Here is a 19,914-nt window from a genome sequence, read left to right on the forward strand (position 1 = left end):
GTATTATATAGTACATACTTAAATTAGTAAGTCATCAAACAAATAAGTTCAACTATATGAAGAGATTTTTAATTTACTTTTTTCTTCTAACATTAAGAGCTCAAAATCTCAATGCCAATATTAACTAAAACCATTCACTATTGATTAAATCACAGTGAAAACAAAACTGACTGATGGAAAGTAATGTCAGAAAACCATATGTGAACACACAGACTGAATTACCTTAGGGCAAGAAGCCCATCTGGGCCCAGGGCTTTACATCTTGGGACACTGGCCAAGGCTTTCGACAGAAACAAAATGGGAACAGCACACCAATGTCTACTTGTCATCTTCTGAATAAACTTGAACAAAAAACTACCTGAAAGAAAAAGTTTTAAAATCTCATTGTTACCCATGGTAGCACATGACGACACTCTCAACATCATTAGACATTGGTTGGGAAGTGCAAATCAAAAACCATAATGAGATAAACTTCACACCACTCGGATGTCTGTCATCCAAAGACAAGACAATGACAAGTGCTCACCAGGAGGTGCAAAAGCTGGGCCATCACACCTGCTGCTGGAAATGAACTGTGGGGCAGTGAGGTGCAGTCTGCAGCTCCTCTCAAAGTCAGACTAAGAGTCCTTGTGACCCAACCGTTCACCCCAGGTATGTACACAAGAAAATGGAAAACATGGTTCATATAAAACATATATGTGAATATTTATAGCAGCATTATTCAAAGTGTTAAAAGAGGAAACAATTCAAATTCTACCAACTGATGAATGAATAAATAAAATGAGAAATATCTGTATAGTGAAATATTGTTCAGCCACAAAAAGGAATGAAATATTGATACATGCTGCAACATAGATGAATCTTAAAAACATTAAGCAAAGTGAAATAGGCCAGACATAAAATAAAAGGCACCCTATTATGATTCCATTTCTATAAAATGTTTAGGTAAATCTCTAGAGACAGAAGTTAGTGTCTGACAGGAGCTGGGGGAGGGAGACTAAGAAGTGATTGCTAATGAGCATGGAGTTTCTTCTGGAGTGATGAAAATACTCTGGAAATAGTAGTGATGGCTCTATAACTTTGTGACTATACAAAAAATCAGTAAACATTTTAAAAGGGTGAATTTTATGGTATGTGTATTATATTTCAATAAAGCTATTAAAAAATCAAAGTTATTTCTATTTTAGCCCTGTTTAGTAAGACAATTGTGTATTCTACTCTATTGTAGAGATTCTGATAATCATGCAGCTATATTTTTAAAAAAGGTAAAAGATAAATTTTTTACTGTTACAACCCATTCTTCTATTTCAGATGTTAAAGAAAAAGAGGCTAAGAAATACTGATGGTAACTGGCCTCTGGAATCTGCAGACAAAATTAGATCTTTCTCAAAGACTGTTTCTTACCTACCCTAGATGAAATCACTATAGTTTATTTTTCTATTTTGAAATACAAAGGGATGATGCTCCATTCTGCTTTCTCTGCTATGTGTGGTTGTTATGGACCTCAAGTCAATCAGTTAGTGAAACATTTGTTTCCTCAGATCATCAATGTGGAATGACTTTTAAGAAATCTTTGGAAGCTCCTGAAAGGGCATTGAATGAATTTTATATCTTCCAAAATTCCCAACAGATTCACAAGATATTCACTGGAAACTGCTGACTGAAAACACAACTAAGTAAAAACTTTGAGTAAACATTTTACTTGCCCTCTCTTCCATTGGACTATTTAAGTTCCCACTTTTTGCCAAAGACCCTACTCAAGACACAGGAAGACGGCAACAGACAGGCATCCATTTCAAATTCACTCAACACGTTTACAAGGGCCTGCTCTGTGCCTGGCACCAGCACAGACACTGGGCACCGGCACAGGCACTAGGCACGCAGTCACTAGGGGGTGCTGACCACCACCATCTCTATCTCATGGCACTATGCTGTGGTAGACACTTCAGTTGTTTCCACTTGTAACTCTTATGAACGACACTGCCATGCATATTCACAAACGTATTTTTGTATGAACAATGCTTTCCATTCTTGAATGGGACACAAGGTCTAACACAAAAACCAAGTATATTTTTCAGTCTTCCTAAGTCAGTATTTATAAATGGACAACTTCACCACAACAAATATTCTGTTTACAACCTTTCCCTAAACCCAGGTTCTTTCTTTCCTCAATCTATTTTACTCATTTTTGGAATTCAGTAGGAACAATTAGAAAACACGGCACACTTAGCACACATTCTAAAATTATTGCCATGCAGTCATGCCAACACTGGCAACGGGTCACCCACGAACACGTGTTCACTCACAGTGGACACCTATAGAGGTCTGACAATTTGTATATTCTGGAAAAGGAAAACTATTCTGATAATACTGAGCCCAATAGGCAAAGGATGATACTAATAAGAGTATACTAAAATAAACAAACATTTAAAGCTAATACATTTTAAAAGAAACAAAACTCTTCACTGCACATACTCTTTAGTTCTTTTGGAAGGAGAGAAATATAAGTTACTAAAAACCTCTCTAGTTTCAATCCCAATGGAGAACCACTTCCTATCGGCTGTCCTGGCGACCTAGAGACAAAGAGGGAAAATAAAAACATTTAAAATGTATTTACAAATAAGCATATGGAAACTACATGGACTGTAGTCTCCAATTTTTTTTTAACAATAAAATAGTAAGGCCATCTTCTATTCTTCTATTTCTGAAACTACTTTTTATTTTTCAGTAAAATATCGAATATCCTTCTGATTACAAAAACACCAGGGTCTTCAAGGAAAATGGATGAGTTAGTAACGTGCTAAACTAATTTGTAGGCAAGAAATTCTTTTTTATGACATTTTCCCTGACACAAATAACATGAATCTTGCTAAGTAGCATCCTTTTTTTAAAAGTCTAAAATGACCATTAAAATCATTTTATTTCCTATATATAAGCCAAGGCATTAGACATTAAATAAAAGAAATAACATTCGTAGGCAGACATATTAATAATAAGTTCCTTTTGCAAGAGCACTTAATTGCTAATATCTGCTAAAATCACTTTTTTCCTGCTAAATGGTTCTTCCAGAAATATTACCTGTTAATTGAACAATTAAGAGTGCTATAAAACTGAAGGCATTTCATAATAGATGTGTCTGCTCACTGTTTTAGAAAATGCCAACTTGTCTCTAGCCAACTGCTTCAGAAAACTACTCAAAAGTAATGTGTTATTTGAAAACTGAAAACAATTGGCGAGTCCAGCATTGCCATACTACTTCGATATTTAACAAATGGTACTAAATAATAAAACAGCTTAGCACAGACTAATTTAAACATTTTAAAGAACTTGATATAGGAGGTTTTTTCCTGTTTAGAAATATATCAAAGACTTCTAAGTATAAACTTAGTCAAAATAATTTCAAAAGCAAGGGAAATTTCTGAAGATATAATTCAAGAGTATCAACAATGCTCAAAAAATGCACATAAGGCATAATACTGACAGACTCATCACACTGTCAACCTTTTTGAAGGACAAAGGTGGCAAATAAGTAATGTGCTAAGGATAAGGGTTACCACCGTCAGCTATGGGAAAAGGAACTTAGGATGAAGCCTCTGGTATTGGACTGGAATTGGACATACTGGTGTGAACTCGGGTTTTTAACAAAGGTGGACATACAGGACAGACATTGAAACAGGTATCGATGGGTACGTCTGCTCAGCAGACAAAGCTAAGAAGTGGATGCACACACACACAGGAAGAGAGCAATTACACAAATGTGGTAAAACATTAACATTTGGGGAATGTGGATGAAAGGTAAATGGAAATTCTTTGTATTATTCTCACAACTCTTCTGTAAGTCACAATAAAAAGTTAAAAGGAGAAGGAGAAAAAGTTTAAAGTGCTTGGTTAGCCAAAGTCACTACAATTTCCAAGAGGGCAGAGAGGAGGGGCGAAAGGAAGCCATGGAAAACAGAGGTTCTAAAGCCCAGAACAGAAGGGCTCAGGTGGGAGAGGAAACATGGAAAGAAAAAAGGAGGAACACTTGATACAACTGGTAGATGAAATGTAAGAACAACACAGAAGAGGTAACATGATACAAAAAGGCTGAATGTCTATTAGGCAACATATACTATGCACCAAATGCATTAAACAATTGGGTCGTTTTTTATAAGCATGTTAAATTTATGTATCAAATACATATTACTGCATTGCTGCTAAATAACATCACATTTGTTTACCTGCTATAGAGAGAGCTCTCTGAAAGTGCATCCATTAATGGTCCAATAATAAACTAAAAAGAAAAGTATTTGATGTTAAGTTGTCATTGTAAGTCTGCAGTCAGTGTGCCTGCACTGCTCACCCTACACAGGGCTGCACTGCGCCACACAGCTGCTGTAGGGTAATTTACAAGAATGTCTTGGAGGGCCCCTAATTCCATGAGAACAACAAAATGAGTACAGAATTTTCCCACCTGATAAAAACTTATAAAACAGAGTTTATGTTGGGTCAAGAAGGAAGAACGGAAGTTTAAGCCCCTATGCCTTGAATACTCCAGGGGGGGATTATATACTGCTCACAAAAATTAGGGGTTCAGAGAATGAGCAGATACTCCAATGCTTTCAGCCTTTTGTATAGTGCATTTTCATCAATGAAATAAAAGTTGGTTTTGCATCTCATTTGAATAATTGAACAACTTTGACTTGTCATTTGCTTTTCTGATGTTCTTGTTTCATAAAAAAATTTAAATTTTTATTGTTTCCTATTCATTTTGAAATATCCCCTAATTTTTGTAAGCAGTATATCTCCAAAAACAGCACTAGACATTGGTCAAACAAACAAGCTTTCAGGAAATGCAGGAAGGTTCAGGAATGGGGGAGAAATAATGCACACCAACACTACCTCACACACGAGTAGGAAGGGGAACTATCACTGTCCCTACATACACAGATTACTGTACACTAGATCGGTGTCAAAGATTTGAAAAGCAGCTATAGTAAATAAATTTTTTTCTATATATATGTATATATATTATATATTTAAAAACCACTATCACATGTTGTCAAACAATTAGGAAAGTTTACTTAGGTTATCTCTAAACAAGAGGTAAATTACTACATGGAGGTGATCACATGATTCATAAGGCATATAACATAATATTGAAAATCAGTTGTAATTCTTTGTTTCTTTGTGTGATTTCTGGCAAACAGAAATATAAATGCTAATAAAATATATTCTATTATTTTACATATACAATAAAAGTAGCTCAAAAGGCTGCCTCTGCTTCACACGGTAGGTACCATTAATTCATTGACCAGAACCAGGCAAACAGATCACTAACAAGCTTCCATCGACTTACAGTGTTGATAACGCTGATACCAAAGAACCATTTTCACAGTGGACATCATGCAGGCAGTTTGTAGGAAACTATGTTACAGAAAGCTTTTTCCAAATGATAGCTAAGCTTAGAGAACTAGGAATTGGTGTAGGCAAATCTACAGTGTGTCCGTAAAGTCATGGTGCACTTTTGACCGGTCACAGGAAAGCAACAAAAGATGAGAGAAATGTGAAATCTGCATCAAATAAAAGGAAAACTCTCCCAGTTTCATACCTTTTCAGTGCAGTTCGATGTGGGCTCACACACAGATTTTTTAGGGCTCCTTAGGTAGCTATCCTGTATAGCCTCTACAGACTCGTCACTGACTGACGAGTCTATCAGAACGGGGTTTCTCCACCAAACTGCTGGTTTCCTTCAACTGCTTATCCCACCAACTAATGTTATTCCTATGTGGTGGTGCTTCATTATAAACGTGCCGATATTCACGTTGCACTTTGGTCATGGATTCGAATTTAGCGAGCCACAGAACACACTGAACTTTCCTCTGTACCATCCACATCTCGACTGGCATGGCCGTGGGCTGCTCCGCTGTATACAGTGTTACGTCATCATCTGCACATGCGCACATGCTGCCACATCATCCTACAGAAACTGGGAGGGTTTTCCTTTTACTTGGTGCAGATTTCACATTTCTATCATCTTTTGTTGCTTTCCTGTGACCGGTCAAAAGTGCACTATGACTTTACAGACACACTATATTAAACAACAAATGTTTTCACCCTCATCTCTGGACAGAGGGAATAAGGAATGGAGAGACTATCATTACCTCAGAAAATTCTGGTGAAAATGGAAGCACTTTTGTTTCGTAATGCTCCAAAAAGTGGCTAACACCTTCTTTGGTCAGGATTTTGTTTTCACTTTCAAACATTCTTTTGTAAATACACATATGCCAGGAGGGGTGAAAGAGCCAGAGTCCTGTGGAAAACATTGGGTTGATATTGGAGCCCCACGTTTTGTTGCTCCACAGACTACATATTCATAAACACACACATATACACAGCACATTAATTTCCTCGTAGCACTATAATAGTGTTTAATCCCATCCAAGGGTGTTTAATAACTGAATAACCAAAATAATGAAATGTTCAGTATTCCACATTCGGACAGTTTCATTTAGATAGACAGCAAGCAAATGTCATGGCTGCTACAGTGTACAACAGTTAAATAGTACTCCTGTGTGCAGGCCGGAACTTTAGATCTGGGATGATTCCAACCAATTATTCTCTCACCCAGCCTAATTAAGTTCATTTTTCATTCAGAAACCTGAAACTGTCTCTCCTCTGCGTAAAACCTTGAATGGCTTCTCATGGCTGTTAGAATAAAATCTGAACAAGGATGAACTAAGACTGACATCTACCCCAACCTTGCCTACCCTCTCACACCACCACACTGCGCCGGGCCCTCCAGCCCTGAGCCAGCCCCACCTCAACGTTTCGCACAGGGCACTGTGGCCTTAACAGCATCACCCTATGGCAGGCCTTCCCTGCCCACCTCTCCTAGGCCTGGTCCCACTCTCTGTGTACTCCATTCCAGCCCCTTGTTTGTTGCTTGCATAGACCTTATAATCAAAATTATTTTTTCATGGAAAACAGACAAAAAAACAAGTGAAAATGGTAAGAAAAAAATTCTCATATACCACTTATTCCCAGTGCCTAATATAAATCCCACACTAATTATCTATTAAGTAAATACCTGAGTGAAAGGAAAAAATGGGATAAATATGTACCTCAGAGTTATTTTTAATTATTTTGACATAATCTTTAATCCTATTTTTAAAATCAGCATTTTAGTTTGTTTTTAATTTTTCCATTGATTTGAGAGATAGAGAAAGGAAGAAAAAACCCAGCATTTCTAACTTATGGCATTCTATAAACAGGGCCATCATTTACGCCCAGATACTTGTTCAATGCTTTTTTCACAAATGGTAATTTTTCAAAACCTGTCACTGCTATATGCTTTGGTTTGCCAAGAGTTGTGGGAAAAATGTAGTAATAAGAGAACCATTTAATAGTAAATGTCTGAGTGAAGTCACAACAGGATCCAATTAAATTCTAGCCCCAGGTGGGACAACAGATTCCAATGGTCTGTGAAAAATCCTACTGTCTCAGAAAACAACTTTAGCAATCAGCTGAATAAAGCTCAATTCCTAAGGGTCATACTATTAAAGCTGCAGTTCTCTACAGTAGGTACTAAAACCCTTTACATAAGTTAAGTCTCGTGTAAACACAATAATGTAGGATTTTACCATTCATACAAATATAAAACACTGTTAGCCAGCATTTAGCTGTCTCGTTAATCTGAACTTAAGTAATTTCATAACATAATTTTAGGAAGCTCAAACTTCCTTTCTCTTAGAAAGCTCTCATAATACAGTCCCGAGTAAGGGCTTAAAACCATATTTAAAATTGTAACTTGAAACTTTCTCTTTCTAAAAAGTCCAAGATACAGAACTTAAACCCCAAAAGTGTAAGTCAGACAATGAAACAGATGTATTAAGAGAATAAGAATGAAAAGCAGGTAAAATATATATAATACCAAAGAGCTACTATTACAAATGTAGAATATGCCATCATTAGAACATTACCGAAGAGTCCTTATCTTTAAGGCTATATGCTGAAATATGTAATTACAGAGTAAGTCTGGGGATGGGAGGGACATGGAGAGGCTGGGAGAGAAGATACAGGCTTGCCACAGTTGACCACTGTTGAAACTAGGTGATAGGATTCATCATACAAACTTCTTCCGTGAATGCTTGAAGTTTTCCATAATCAAAATCTTAGAAAATTGCCTATATTTCTAAATTATAGAAAACTCTGCAGCCCTTCCTTTAAATTACATTCTCAGAGACTACTTAAGGAGATATTCAAATGCACTTGGATATAGTGTAAGTGAGAAACTGATATTTTAACAATCAGTGCAGGAAATATGTATCTGGAATGTTAACAGCAGATTCTTATTTTCTTCTTTACATTTTTATGGGTTTTTCCCAATTCTCTACAATGAGCAAGAGTTAGTTATAAAATCAAAGGGAAAAAAACTACAAATGTTATAAAACATCAAACTAAAAATAACCATTACCATTTTCTTCTGACACGGCATATTCAAACAAATTGTTTAGCTTTGGTAAAACTGGTTTTATAACATGCATCTGAAAACAAAAGCAAAATGACATATGAAATGAAAATTTATCTTATGGGAATTTTCATCTATTTACACAAAGTAGCTCTTCTGTTCCCCACTCCCATGTAAAAAATAAGCAGAAAGTGGCAGATTCTCCCAGTTCTTAAATAATATAGATTCAAGTATGTAAGAGTGACCAATGATTATAACCTAGATGAACATGACAGCAATGTGACATGTGTAGTGAATATCCTACATTGTATCATGAAATCCTCAACCATCCTGGGAAATACGGCTGATAATACTAGTACATGACAAAGGGAAAAATACTGAAGTAGATTCTCTAGTCACTCAAGCTACATGAGGTCACACATTTAGAAGCAGAGCCAGTTGAGAGTTCAATGTTCTTTATACTTAGATGACATTGCAGGTATCAATCTAATATCAATCTAATTTATATATCCATCCAAATGTGGGTAAATCAGTTTCTAAATAAACAGTGGGGGTCTTATGGATCTACTGACGAAGAAAAACCAGAAAAGTTTATTTGAATTTAAAAATGCTTCTGCTGCCCTGGCCGGTTGGCTCAGCGGTAGAGCGTCGGCCTAGCGTGCGGAGAACCCGGGTTCGATTCCCGGCCAGGGCACATAGGAGAAGCGCCCATTTGCTTCTCCACCCCTCCGCCGCACTTTCCTCTCTGTCTCTCTCTTCCCCTCCCGCAGCCAAGGCTCCATTGGAGCAAAGACGGCCCGGGCGCTGGGGATGGCTCTGTGGCCTCTGCCCCAGGCGCTAGAGTGGCTCTGGTCGCAATATGGCGACGCCCAGGATGGGCAGAGCATCGCCCCTGGTGGGCAGAGCGTCGCCCCATGGTGGGCGTGCCGGGTGGATCCCGGTCGGGCGCATGCGGGAGTCTGTCTGACTGTCTCTCCCGTTTCCAGCTTCAGAAAAATGAAAAAAAAAAAAAACAAAAAACTAAAAATGCTTCTGCTTTATTCCTCATCTCTGCATGCATGCATATACACACATGAGCGGAGTGTGTGTGTGTACTTCTTTATTTCATTCCACAAGCAACGCTTGCCACGCACTGGACTGTCACCTTGGTGACTGTAGCTGGCTGGCCCCCTAGTAGTCCTCAGCTGACAGACTGAGAAGCCCTAGACCAGGGTTCTCTAGTGTGGTCCCCAGAGCAGCAGCACAGGTACCTCCTGGGTACATTCTCACATCCTCAGATGCCACCTTAGACCTACTGAATCAGAAACTCTGGGAACTTGACCCAGCACTTTATACTTTAAAAAGCCACCTGGGTGATTTGAATGAATGTTAAAAGTTTAGGAACCATTGAACTAGGTTAAGTCATCACAACCCTCAACTTAAAATAATGCGATTCTACAAAAACTGATTGAAAGTCAACTGAAAATGATTTCTCAAGTTTCCATTTTTAGGACCAGGTCTGTACAGATGTAACAACTTAAAAAAAACCCTGCAAAAGTAAAGGTAAATTATTTACTTAATAACAATTTACCTCAGAATTGCTTTAACGCCTGACCAGGTGGTGGCGCAGTGGATAGAGCATCGGACTGGGATGCGGGGAAGGACCCAGGTTCGAGACCCCGAGGTCGCCAGCTTGAGCGCGGGCTCATCTGGCTTGAGCAAAGAGCTCACCAGCTTAGACCCAAGGTCCCTGGCTCCAGCAGGGGGTTACTCGGTCTGCTGAAGGCCCGCGGTCAAGGCACATGTGAGAAAGCAATCAATGAACAACTAAGAAGTCACAACGCGCAACGAGAAACTGATGATTGATGCTTCTCATCTCTCTCCATTCCTGTCTGTCTGTCCCTGTCTATCTCTGCCTCTGTAAAAAAAAAAAAAAAAAAAAAAAGAATTGCTTTAACTAAAATTTCCCTAAGTGTATATTTCTTTGGAGATTATTCACAACGTAGAGAAATTAACATTTAGTCAGATGATAATATGTCAGATGATAATTATGTCAGTGAATGATAACTTAAGTCAATTGAAGGCATTCTTTAACTTACTGCATTCAAGCTTAAATTGCACTTGTGCCAGGAAACAAAGCACGCATGTTCCATGCTGCATACAAGCTGGCCCTTCTTCACTGCTTCTATGGAATGTTGGGAGAAAGTAAAAGACAGATCTTTGTGGGATTTGTTAAATATTAAAACACTTACCTGATTTCCTTCTAGAGTTTCTAGAATTAAAATATAGTTTTCCCAAAACTTCAGAAGCTCGTCTTTTTTGTTCTCAGACCACCAGAACAGACTTGGCCCTGTAATAATTTTAAAAAGAAAAAATTAGTTGGCAAATTTCATATGTTTCTTAATAGTAGTTCTTGAAGTTATGCCACTATGACCAAATGCTGTCTTCTCTGACTAGGAGGGGGTCTTGTATCAAAGTCTAGATGGGAGGCCTAGGCACAAAGAATCTCAAAGGGAGATTTTTAAAAAAAATTAAGATTACTGTTTTGGAGTTCTGGGTAAGAATGACAGATTTGACATATAAACTCTAACCCTCCCTAAGAATCTCACGGTATCAGTAAAGCGTAACTCAAAGGCAAGAGAGCAGCAGAATGGAGAAAATGGAGCAGAGAACAGTGACAAAAACCAAACAGACTAAAAAAAAAAGTGTGTATTAAGTTAGCACAAGAAAGCCAAGAAAAATATGATTTACAAAATCACTTCAAACCTAAGGAACTGACACAAAGGTCCTCCTGTGAGTGGTGCTGGGAGTGAAACTATACTGCAGAGGATATGTCCCACATGTGTAAGGAGCAGTCAGAGCACAGGTCCCTTTTCCATGCTCTTTTTCCTGAACAGGAAAAAGACTGGAATCTGTTCTCTGAAGAAGGAAAAAGAGTGGCTGCTGAATTGAGATGAAGAGGCCATAGCTGGGGTCAAGGCGAGGGCCACATAAAAATGGGGTCAGGTGAGCAGGTATGTACAGGGGTGCCAAGACCCCCTTCTACCTGCCCCATCACCTCCATTGCTCCTCAGGTCCCAGACTGTTGACCAGGCCTGCACTGTTCAGCAGAAGACTAGAAGGTCCTCGTGGAGTCTGGCCAGCCCAAGAGGAAGACTCAAAAGTAATTACATCCAAGATCATCAGAGAAACGGCTTGGCCAGATCACTGTCATCACAGTGACCTTCAGTCAATAAGCACCATTCATGAGCTTCAAACATTGGGCCAGATTTTTGGTTCCTGATTCTTAAATATAAATAGACATCTAAGGATCACCATACATCAGGGGAAACCTCGACGTTAAAGATCAAGACCAAAATAAACAAAAGGAAATTTGGAGAAAACAGGAAAAAGAAAACCTAAAAAAAACCATCTTTCACTAACATCTTAAAGGAAGGTAAGAGAGGATAGTGCAGTGACGCAGTAAGAATAGGAACTATTAAAAAGGGCTTTCCAAGAACAAAAATGATCTCAGAAAGCAAAGTGGGAGGAAAATCAAGATAATTCAAGAAAAGTTCCCAAAAGTGAAGAACACAATTTCCCTATAGAATATGTCCAGCAAGTGCCCAGCACAAGGATGAAAACAGACCCATGAACTTCCAGAACATTGGGAAAGACCCTCCAAACCAACATGGAGAACAAAGAGAAGACATATAAAGAAACATGGCTCAGGCTTGCCTACAGCAACAGCTCTAGCTTCTAAGACAACAGATCAATACCTTTAAATTTTTGGATGGAAATGTTTTCTAAGATAGAATTCTACACCCAATCAAACCAGCAATCAAATATATCAAAATATAGGCATAGGTCTCAGCTTCCACTAAGGATACAGAAATCCCCAAGAGAACATTACTGCCATGCTAACAGAGAAAAGGTTGGGGAAGCAATAAAATCCTAAACTTTTGAGAGCTCTAGTCACAGTGCAATTCTGAAGGGCAGAAAGCTTCTCCAAGAACAGACAGTAAACACAAAGCATTCCACATCTAGCCAAGCAAGAGAAAGCAGTGGCCACAAAAACAAGATTTTTTTTTTTAATTTATTCATTTTTAGAGAGGGAGAGGGAGAAGGGGAGGAGGAGGAGAGGGGGGAGGGGAAGGAGGAGGAGAAAGACAGAGAGAGGGAGAGAGGGAGAGAGGGAGGGAGGGAGGGAGGAAGCAGGAAGCATCAACGCCCATATGTGCCTTGACCAGACAAGACCAGGCTTTCAAACCAGCAACCTCAGTGTTCCACGTCAACAATTTATATACTGTGCCACCACAGGTAAGGCAAGAATTCTTTAAAATAAAATTTTGATGAGTGTTTTAAAGGCCAGGTGTGGGCTAGCTGGACCATTAGAAACCTGGGAACCCCCAAGGGAGTCCACACTGGTCACCAACTCTTCTCCCCAGGTGCTCTGGTAAGAGACTGTGGGCAGGAGGCCTTGGAGGTACAGGCAGGAAAAATGCACTGTAACTAGTGAGTAAACTAGAAAGGCAGATACTGGGAACTCTAGGAAACAACTGCAGGACTCAGGTGAAGGGACCAATCTCCAGTCATGGTGAAAGCAGATCTTAGCATGTCAGCTGAGCTGTGCAACAGGCTGAGCATGTAAGAAAACTAATGAAGTTTTCAGGAAATTTTATCATACACCTGATGATTTGATTTTGTACAGGAAAGATTTACCCAACTAGCAAAAAATCTGGGGCTGAATTCGTAGTAAGAGAACAAACTTTAAAATGACATAATTCCAGGAAAAACTTTCAGGTAGGAAAACATAATCATAGTGTACTACATAGATCCATCACCTGTAAACAGTATTTTCATAATCACAATGTTGTAAATGCTGACCTCACATTTAATGAAAATTAACTATGATAATAAATTTTATGATATAACTAGATTACTTCAGGACATAGGGTAAATACCAAAATAATCAGCTAAAGAGGCAAAGGTGGTTGTCCTCTGAAATGGAAGAAAGTGGAGGGCAAGCACCAAGAGTCTAGTGCTTATCTTTAAAGGGGCAGGATGACTAGCTCATTGGAATAAACAAGCCCTGGCTGTAAGCTCGGTTGGTTAGAGCAGTGGTCCCCAACCCCCGGGCCGCGGACCAGGTACTGGTCCGTGGGCCATTTGGTACCGGTCCACAGAGAAAAGAATAAATAACTTACATTATTTCCATTTTATTTATATTTAAGTCTGAAGCATGTTTTATTTTTAAAAAAATGACCAGATTCCCTCTGTTACATCAGTCTAAGACTCACTCTTGATGCTTGTCTCGGTCACGTGATATATTTATCCGTCCCACCCTAAAGGCCGGTCCGTGAAAATATTTTCTGACATTAAACCGGTCCGTGGCCCAAAAAAGGTTGGGGACCACTGGGTTAGAGTATCATTCTGAAGCACAGGGGTTGCCAGTTCAATCCCCAGTCAAGTCACATACAGGAACAGATCAATGTTCCTCTCTCTCTCTCCCTCCCTCCTCTCTCTAAAATCAATAAAATAAACATAAAAAAATAAACGAGTGTTTAACTTTGAATTTACAAATGTTTTCCAGTGAAAACTCTCATAGGATGGTCACCAATTTGTGGAGTGTTAAAATATTTACCATCTAATGTTTTAAACATATATGAAAATTTAATCTGCTCACTACTTCAGCCAAACATAAGTCATTTACCAGTAATAAATGAACAAGTAGCTACAGTTGAAAAAAGCAGAAATTTTCTTTTTTTTTTTTCTTATTTTCCAAGTGAGAGGAGGGGAGAGACAGATTCCCGCATGTGAAATTGTGAGACTATTTTTAAAATCTATTTTGGACTCCGACAGTTAAAAAATGGATTTAAGATAAGGGAAGTATATATTCACGCATTTCAGTGAACAAACCAATCAAGAGTAACATACTGAAGTGAATTTCATCTACTCTCCTTCTGTGACAAAGTAGTAGGAAGCACAGCAAAATGTAAAACAAAAAAATTACTTAAAATCTGACTCATTCTATTTGACCTAATGGCAAAATTATCCTCAGTAGGGTGACTCAAACCATACATTTAACAAGTATTATTAGTGAATTCTACCCCTAAATTACCAAGAGAACTTTCAAAATGGTTTCTGTGACAGAATTCTAACACTGAAGACTCAGTTCATTTGGGCGGTACAGGTAAACCATTTTCCTTCCAATTGGATGGCAGCTAAGCCTTCTTTTCTATCTGAATGGACCTACTACGACTAAGTGCATGCACATTTGGTGTGTGAATCCTGCGTGGGCCCAGTTCCTCAACATTGCACGGGCGCAGCACTGCACCTGCTCTGGGTCAGAAGGTTGGGAACTGCAGTGACTTGTGTCACTTCAGAGAACGCCCTCTGAAGAGGGTCCCCAGGTTTCCAGGAGCTATGGGGATTACGAGAATGAACAAATCCGGCATGGATGGAAGAGACGACCTCAAGGGGCTGGTTTTCGAACCCAGGAGCCCCCCCCCCCCTTCTGAAATGCCAAACAAGGTGGGCCTGGGGTCAGAGAGGAAAGTACCGTTTCCTTCCCGGGAGCCGCAGGTGCAGTCGGCGCCCTGCTCGGCCGAAACCTCCACCGCGCGCTGCAGCAAGTAGCGCGCGCGCTTGCGCGTCAGCGCGTCCCCGGCGCGCGCCAGGCCCGCCTGCACCACCGCCCAGAACCGCACGCTGCGCCGCGCGTCCGGGCCCGCCTCGCGCTCGCCAGGCGCTGGCAGCAGCCGCTCGGCCAGGGCGCTCAGCACCAGCAGCTGTGGGCCCACACGGCCCGGCCCGCCGGGAGCCAGCAGTCCGCCCCACACGGCCCGCAGCGCAGCTCCGCCGCTCCGGCCCAGCTCCGGCAGCAGCTGCCCGGCCGCCAGCGCCGCCGCCTCCCCGTCCCCGGCCAGCGCCAGGGACAGCGCGGCCTGCGCCACGCGTTCCAGCAGCGGCCCGTCCTCACGGGGCCGCAGGCAGGGCCCTACGGCCGTCAGCACCTCCACGGCTGCCTCGGCGCCCACCTCCACGCCGGGCGCAGGCTCCACGGCCAGCAGGTCGCGCAGCACCTCCTCCGCCAGCGTGGCCGCCAGCGACGAGCCCCCCGCGAGGCGTGCGCACGAGCGCAGGGCCGCGCCCGCTGCCCTCAGCACGCGCCGGCGAGGCCGGGCCGGCGGGTCGGAGTCCGGGGCTCCTGCAGGGCGCGCACGCGGGCCGCGCAGTAGCGGCACCAGGTAGCCCGCTGCCACCTCGCGCGCCGCCTCTGGGAGCGCGTCCACGCCGCCGCGTGCCGTCTCGTTCTCCAGCCGCTGCAAGAGAAAGTGCAGCGTCTCCACGCGCTCGGCGGACGCCTCCCCGCGGCACAGTGTCCCGAGCAGGACCCGAGGGTCCTGGGTCTGCTTGAGCAACGCTTCTGCTAGCACCCACTCCATTTGCCGCGCACGCCGCCGACACTCTGGACGCAAAGGCGGAGTGCGCGTGCGCGGCTTACCCAGCGAGGGCGTGCGCATGCGCGGCAAGCTTTGGAGCGCGCCCGCAGGAAGGGGCTACAGCTCCGCTGTGGTCCACCTCTGCGGTGACAGAAGCTTGGAGCCTATCCTGTTGTCAAATTTTCAGTGAAACATAAGTGTAATATCTACATCAGCTCCATCGATTCCTAATTGTAGATTGGCCTCCCCAAGGCCCCCAACTCAGGTGTGTCTGTGAGGCTCATCAAATACACATGGAAGTTTATCTTTGAAAAGATGCAGGCTGGCACCGCTCCTAAAGTAACTGACACAGTGGAGTCTGACATGGGTTGCTGACACCTGCATAAAAATAACGCAAACACAAAAATTCTTTAGAGGCTCTGAAAAGCACTATAGCCATGTGCCAGGGATAGGGCTAAAGAACAAGATGCCCACCCACACCAGTGCTTGAAGTCAAATGCCCAAGCAGACTGTAGCATGCAGACCTACCCACACAATGCTTGTGCCCCCCATGCAGTCTCAAAACATTCATGCGTCAGTATCCTCTGCATTTCTAACAGCGTGTACTGCTAAGTACAGAAACAAAATCCATATTAGCATACACCGTACTGGTTCAGTTCTGGTTTCAATCCCAGGCAAACAAACAATCAGTGACATGGGTTTTCTTTGCATTCTCAACGTAAAGATCTTTAGTCAGTGGAGAAAACATTCCCACCTTCACAGAGCTTGCCATGTAATCAACAAAAGGGATAAAGCATAATTTAAAGTTTTTAAATTTAAAATTATTTTAACATAACAAATGGTTATTTTATGTTTGGTTTTATATATTTTAGTCATTTAAATTTAAACTTTAAAAATAAAAATATATTTACACTTTTGGCTTAGCAATAGCTTAACATCTTAGCAATGTTTTTGAATTTTGAAAATAAAGAAAAACACATCAAGGAACTAAAATAGTTACCTATAAATTAGGTTTACCTTAGACTGCACCTCCAAACCAAACCAAACCAACAAAAAAGCAGAAAACAAGGGAGAAATGCCTACAGAGTTTTAAAAAGGAAATTTGGTGATACAAAACTCTAATATTTATATATAAAAGCAACAGAAAGAAAATTCTAGAGATGCTTCAACAAATAAAATATACCACTTATACCAAAATGAGAAACTCAAGAAGTGGGAAGTTATACAATAAGACGTAATAGTGCTGGGTGCTCAAACCACTTGACTACAAGGGGAACGAGTGCTCTCAATATGAGTCCATCTCTTTGAAGTTGTTAAGCAGGTTCTTGCTTCCACTTCTGCTCTCCTGAATCAGGAGCTTTGAGAGGTGGAGCCCACAGAGGTGGATTAAGGTCGGTTGAGGCCCCAGGCGCAAAAGAAAATATTGGGCTCCTTACATTAGAAAAAAGTGCAAAGTTGGGGTTTTGTGGGGCTCTTCAGAAGTCGAGGCCCAGGGTGCATGCGCACCCAGTGTGCTCACTGTTAAATCTGTCTCTGGGAGCCTAGACATTTGTATTTTTTTCAAGAGCTCAACAAAAAGGATTAGTGTATGCAAATTTGAGAAACATTGTAATATCTTTGTTTGAATTTGCCTTGTTGATCAATATAAAGTCAAATGTTTATATATTAGTGATAGATATGTGTATTCCAAACTGCCCTCTTGATGTTCCGCTTATCTGTCAGACCTCACCCTTACTGGTCTATCGCCCCTGAGACAGAGGAATTCCAAAAAGCTGACAAGCCGCCCCAAGGAGGGGCTTCAGACATACCAGGACTTTTGATTCAACACCCACATGCTCGAAGCCCCCCAAGGAGGAACATTCTGGACATACCAGGACTTTTGCCTCAGTATTCCCTCAGGCTCTCCCAAACACTATATAATTCGCCCCTAGTCTGTAACTGGCACTCTTCTCCCCAAGAGAAGTGCCCAGCAGGGTTCCTTTCTTCCTTTCAATAAAGCCTGTTACTCTGGTCTTTCGGACTCCCATGGATTCCAACAATTAGCTATTTTTATTTCTTTTTATGAATTATCTGTCTTTGATAATATTTCTATGACTATGTCAGTATTTTTCTTACTGTTGTTTTTAATTTTTAGTTTATTGTGTTAACATGGTTTCAGGTATTTCATTTAATATAACATCCTCACCCCCCACCCCCATGATGACCTCATGCCCCATGCAAAATCTCTTTCCATTTTCATTTTACCTCCTTTACCCTTTTCTCCCTTCCCCTCTGGGAATTGCTACCCTATTATCTGTATCTATGTGTTATGTATATATAATTTGGCTATTCCCTTCACCTTCTTTGATCCTGTTCCCTTATCCCTCTTCCCTCTGACAGCTGTCCATCTGTTCCTTGTGACCCTGCCTCTGTTTCTGTGTTGTTCCTCAGTTTATTGTGTTCATTAAATTACACATATAAATGAGATCATATGATATTTGTCTTTCTCTACCTGGCTTATTTCACTTAGCATAATAATCTCCAGGTCCATGCAAAATGTAAGACTTCCTTCTTTTTCATGGCCACAAATATTCTATTGTGTATATGTATCACAGCTTTTTAATCCACTCGTCCACTGATGAACACTTGGGCTGTTTCCAGATCTTGGCTATTGTAAACAATGCTGCAGTTAGCATGGGGGTGCATATCTTCTTTTGAATCAGTGATTTGGTATTCTTAGGATGCCCACAGGAAATGGGGAACGATGAACGTGCCAATCTGAGATACATACCAAGGTCAAAACCACCAAAAAAGAAGTGCATGCAACTTATATGCAGCCATGCTCTGGAATGAATGGGCAGTTTTGGAACAGAAAATGCTGATCCATTTAGAACAGGCCTTTTCTGAGCCTTGATGGCGAACCTTTTTATAAAAACTGCCCACTTTTGCAGTGCTTGTCAACCTGGTCCCCCACACACTAGTGGGCATTCCAGGTTTCATGATGGGCGGTAGCGGAGCAACCAAACGGCGCTGCGATTGGCCCACCATGAAAGCTGGAAAGCCCAATAGTGGGTGGGAGGGACCAGGTTTACCAGCACTGTAAAAGTGGGCGGTTTTTATAAAAAAGTTCGCCATCACGGCTCTAGACGGAAGATGGCGCTATTGTCCACGCAGTGTGCTTGTTCACTCTTTCAACTTGATGTTCACAGTTGCAAACTGGAAGACAGGCAGAGAAAGAAAGAAAACAAGCCTGACCTGTGGTGGCGCAGTGGATAAAGCGTCAACCTGGAATGCTGAGGTCGCCCGTTCAAAACCCCTGGGCTTACCTGGTCAAGGCACATATGGGAGTTGATGCTTCCTGCTCCTCCCTCCCCCTTCTCTCTCTCACTCTCCTCTCTAAAAAAAAATTAATAAAAGAAAATTAAAAAAAAAAAAAAGAAAGAAAGAAAACAGCAATCACACAGCAAGATTCCAGCCCTCTACCTTGGAGGGTCTAAGAGTGGCTCCAACTGAGATCGCCACCTGTGCAGGTCCAGTGAGCACCCTTAGAAAGTCTCCATAGTGGACACTGTATGTGAAGGGCAACACGTAGGAAACAAACTCCCTGTGAAATCTGCGACAGACACCATTACATACTAACCTGGTATCTATCCTCCCTTCTTTTTACTCACAAAACCCTACTTTTGTTCCTGATAGCAAATATGTTAACTCCCAGAACACTGTCGGGGAAGAAAAATAATTTTTTTCCGTTTCTTTTCTCTTTTTATTTTTTTTTTAAGTGAGAGGAGGGGAGATATAGGCAGACTTCTGCATGCACCCAGACCAGAATCCACCTGGCAACCCCCCATCTCTGCTCATGCTCTGTGTTAGGTTCAAGGAAGTGTGCTATGGCTGGCAGAGTCTAACTCTTAGAAAAAAAAGGAACAGGGAAGTGCTGACAAGGTCCCTATGAGGCCGAGAACAAAGAGTTCAGCACAAAGTTGGGCGACTATGAGTCAGAGACCCTTATCAGAAGTTTATGTTTGAAATTCTCCACTGAGCTATACCCCCTCCCCCATTGCTATGCTGCGCATGACCTCCCTA

At 41.4% G+C, this 19,914-nt stretch overlaps 1 protein-coding gene across 5 annotated transcripts in view; it reads right to left on the reverse strand.

Annotated features, from left to right (window-relative positions):
• TARBP1 (TAR (HIV-1) RNA binding protein 1) overlaps positions 1-15,886 on the reverse strand; it is a 75,848-nt gene extending 59,962 nt beyond the window's left edge. For 4 of the 5 annotated variants that reach the window (XM_066382293.1, XM_066382274.1, XM_066382265.1 and 1 more), the window contains exons 1-7: positions 14,970-15,886; positions 10,681-10,778; positions 8,456-8,525; positions 6,144-6,292; positions 4,221-4,273; positions 2,476-2,573; positions 223-358 (exon numbers count right to left, since the gene is read on the reverse strand). In XM_066382293.1, coding sequence (XP_066238390.1) covers positions 223-358; positions 2,476-2,573; positions 4,221-4,273; positions 6,144-6,292; positions 8,456-8,525; positions 10,681-10,778; positions 14,970-15,855 — 1,490 coding nt within the window. In that variant the 5' untranslated portion in view covers positions 15,856-15,886. The remainder of the gene's footprint in view (positions 1-222; positions 359-2,475; positions 2,574-4,220; positions 4,274-6,143; positions 6,293-8,455; positions 8,526-10,680; positions 10,779-14,969) is intronic. The other variant, XM_066382283.1, reaches the window with a different exon arrangement.
• Positions 15,887-19,914: the final 4,028 nt, after the last annotated feature.

This window comes from Saccopteryx leptura, chromosome 1 (genome assembly GCF_036850995.1).
Source record: "Saccopteryx leptura isolate mSacLep1 chromosome 1, mSacLep1_pri_phased_curated, whole genome shotgun sequence".
NCBI lineage: Eukaryota > Metazoa > Chordata > Mammalia > Chiroptera > Emballonuridae > Saccopteryx > Saccopteryx leptura.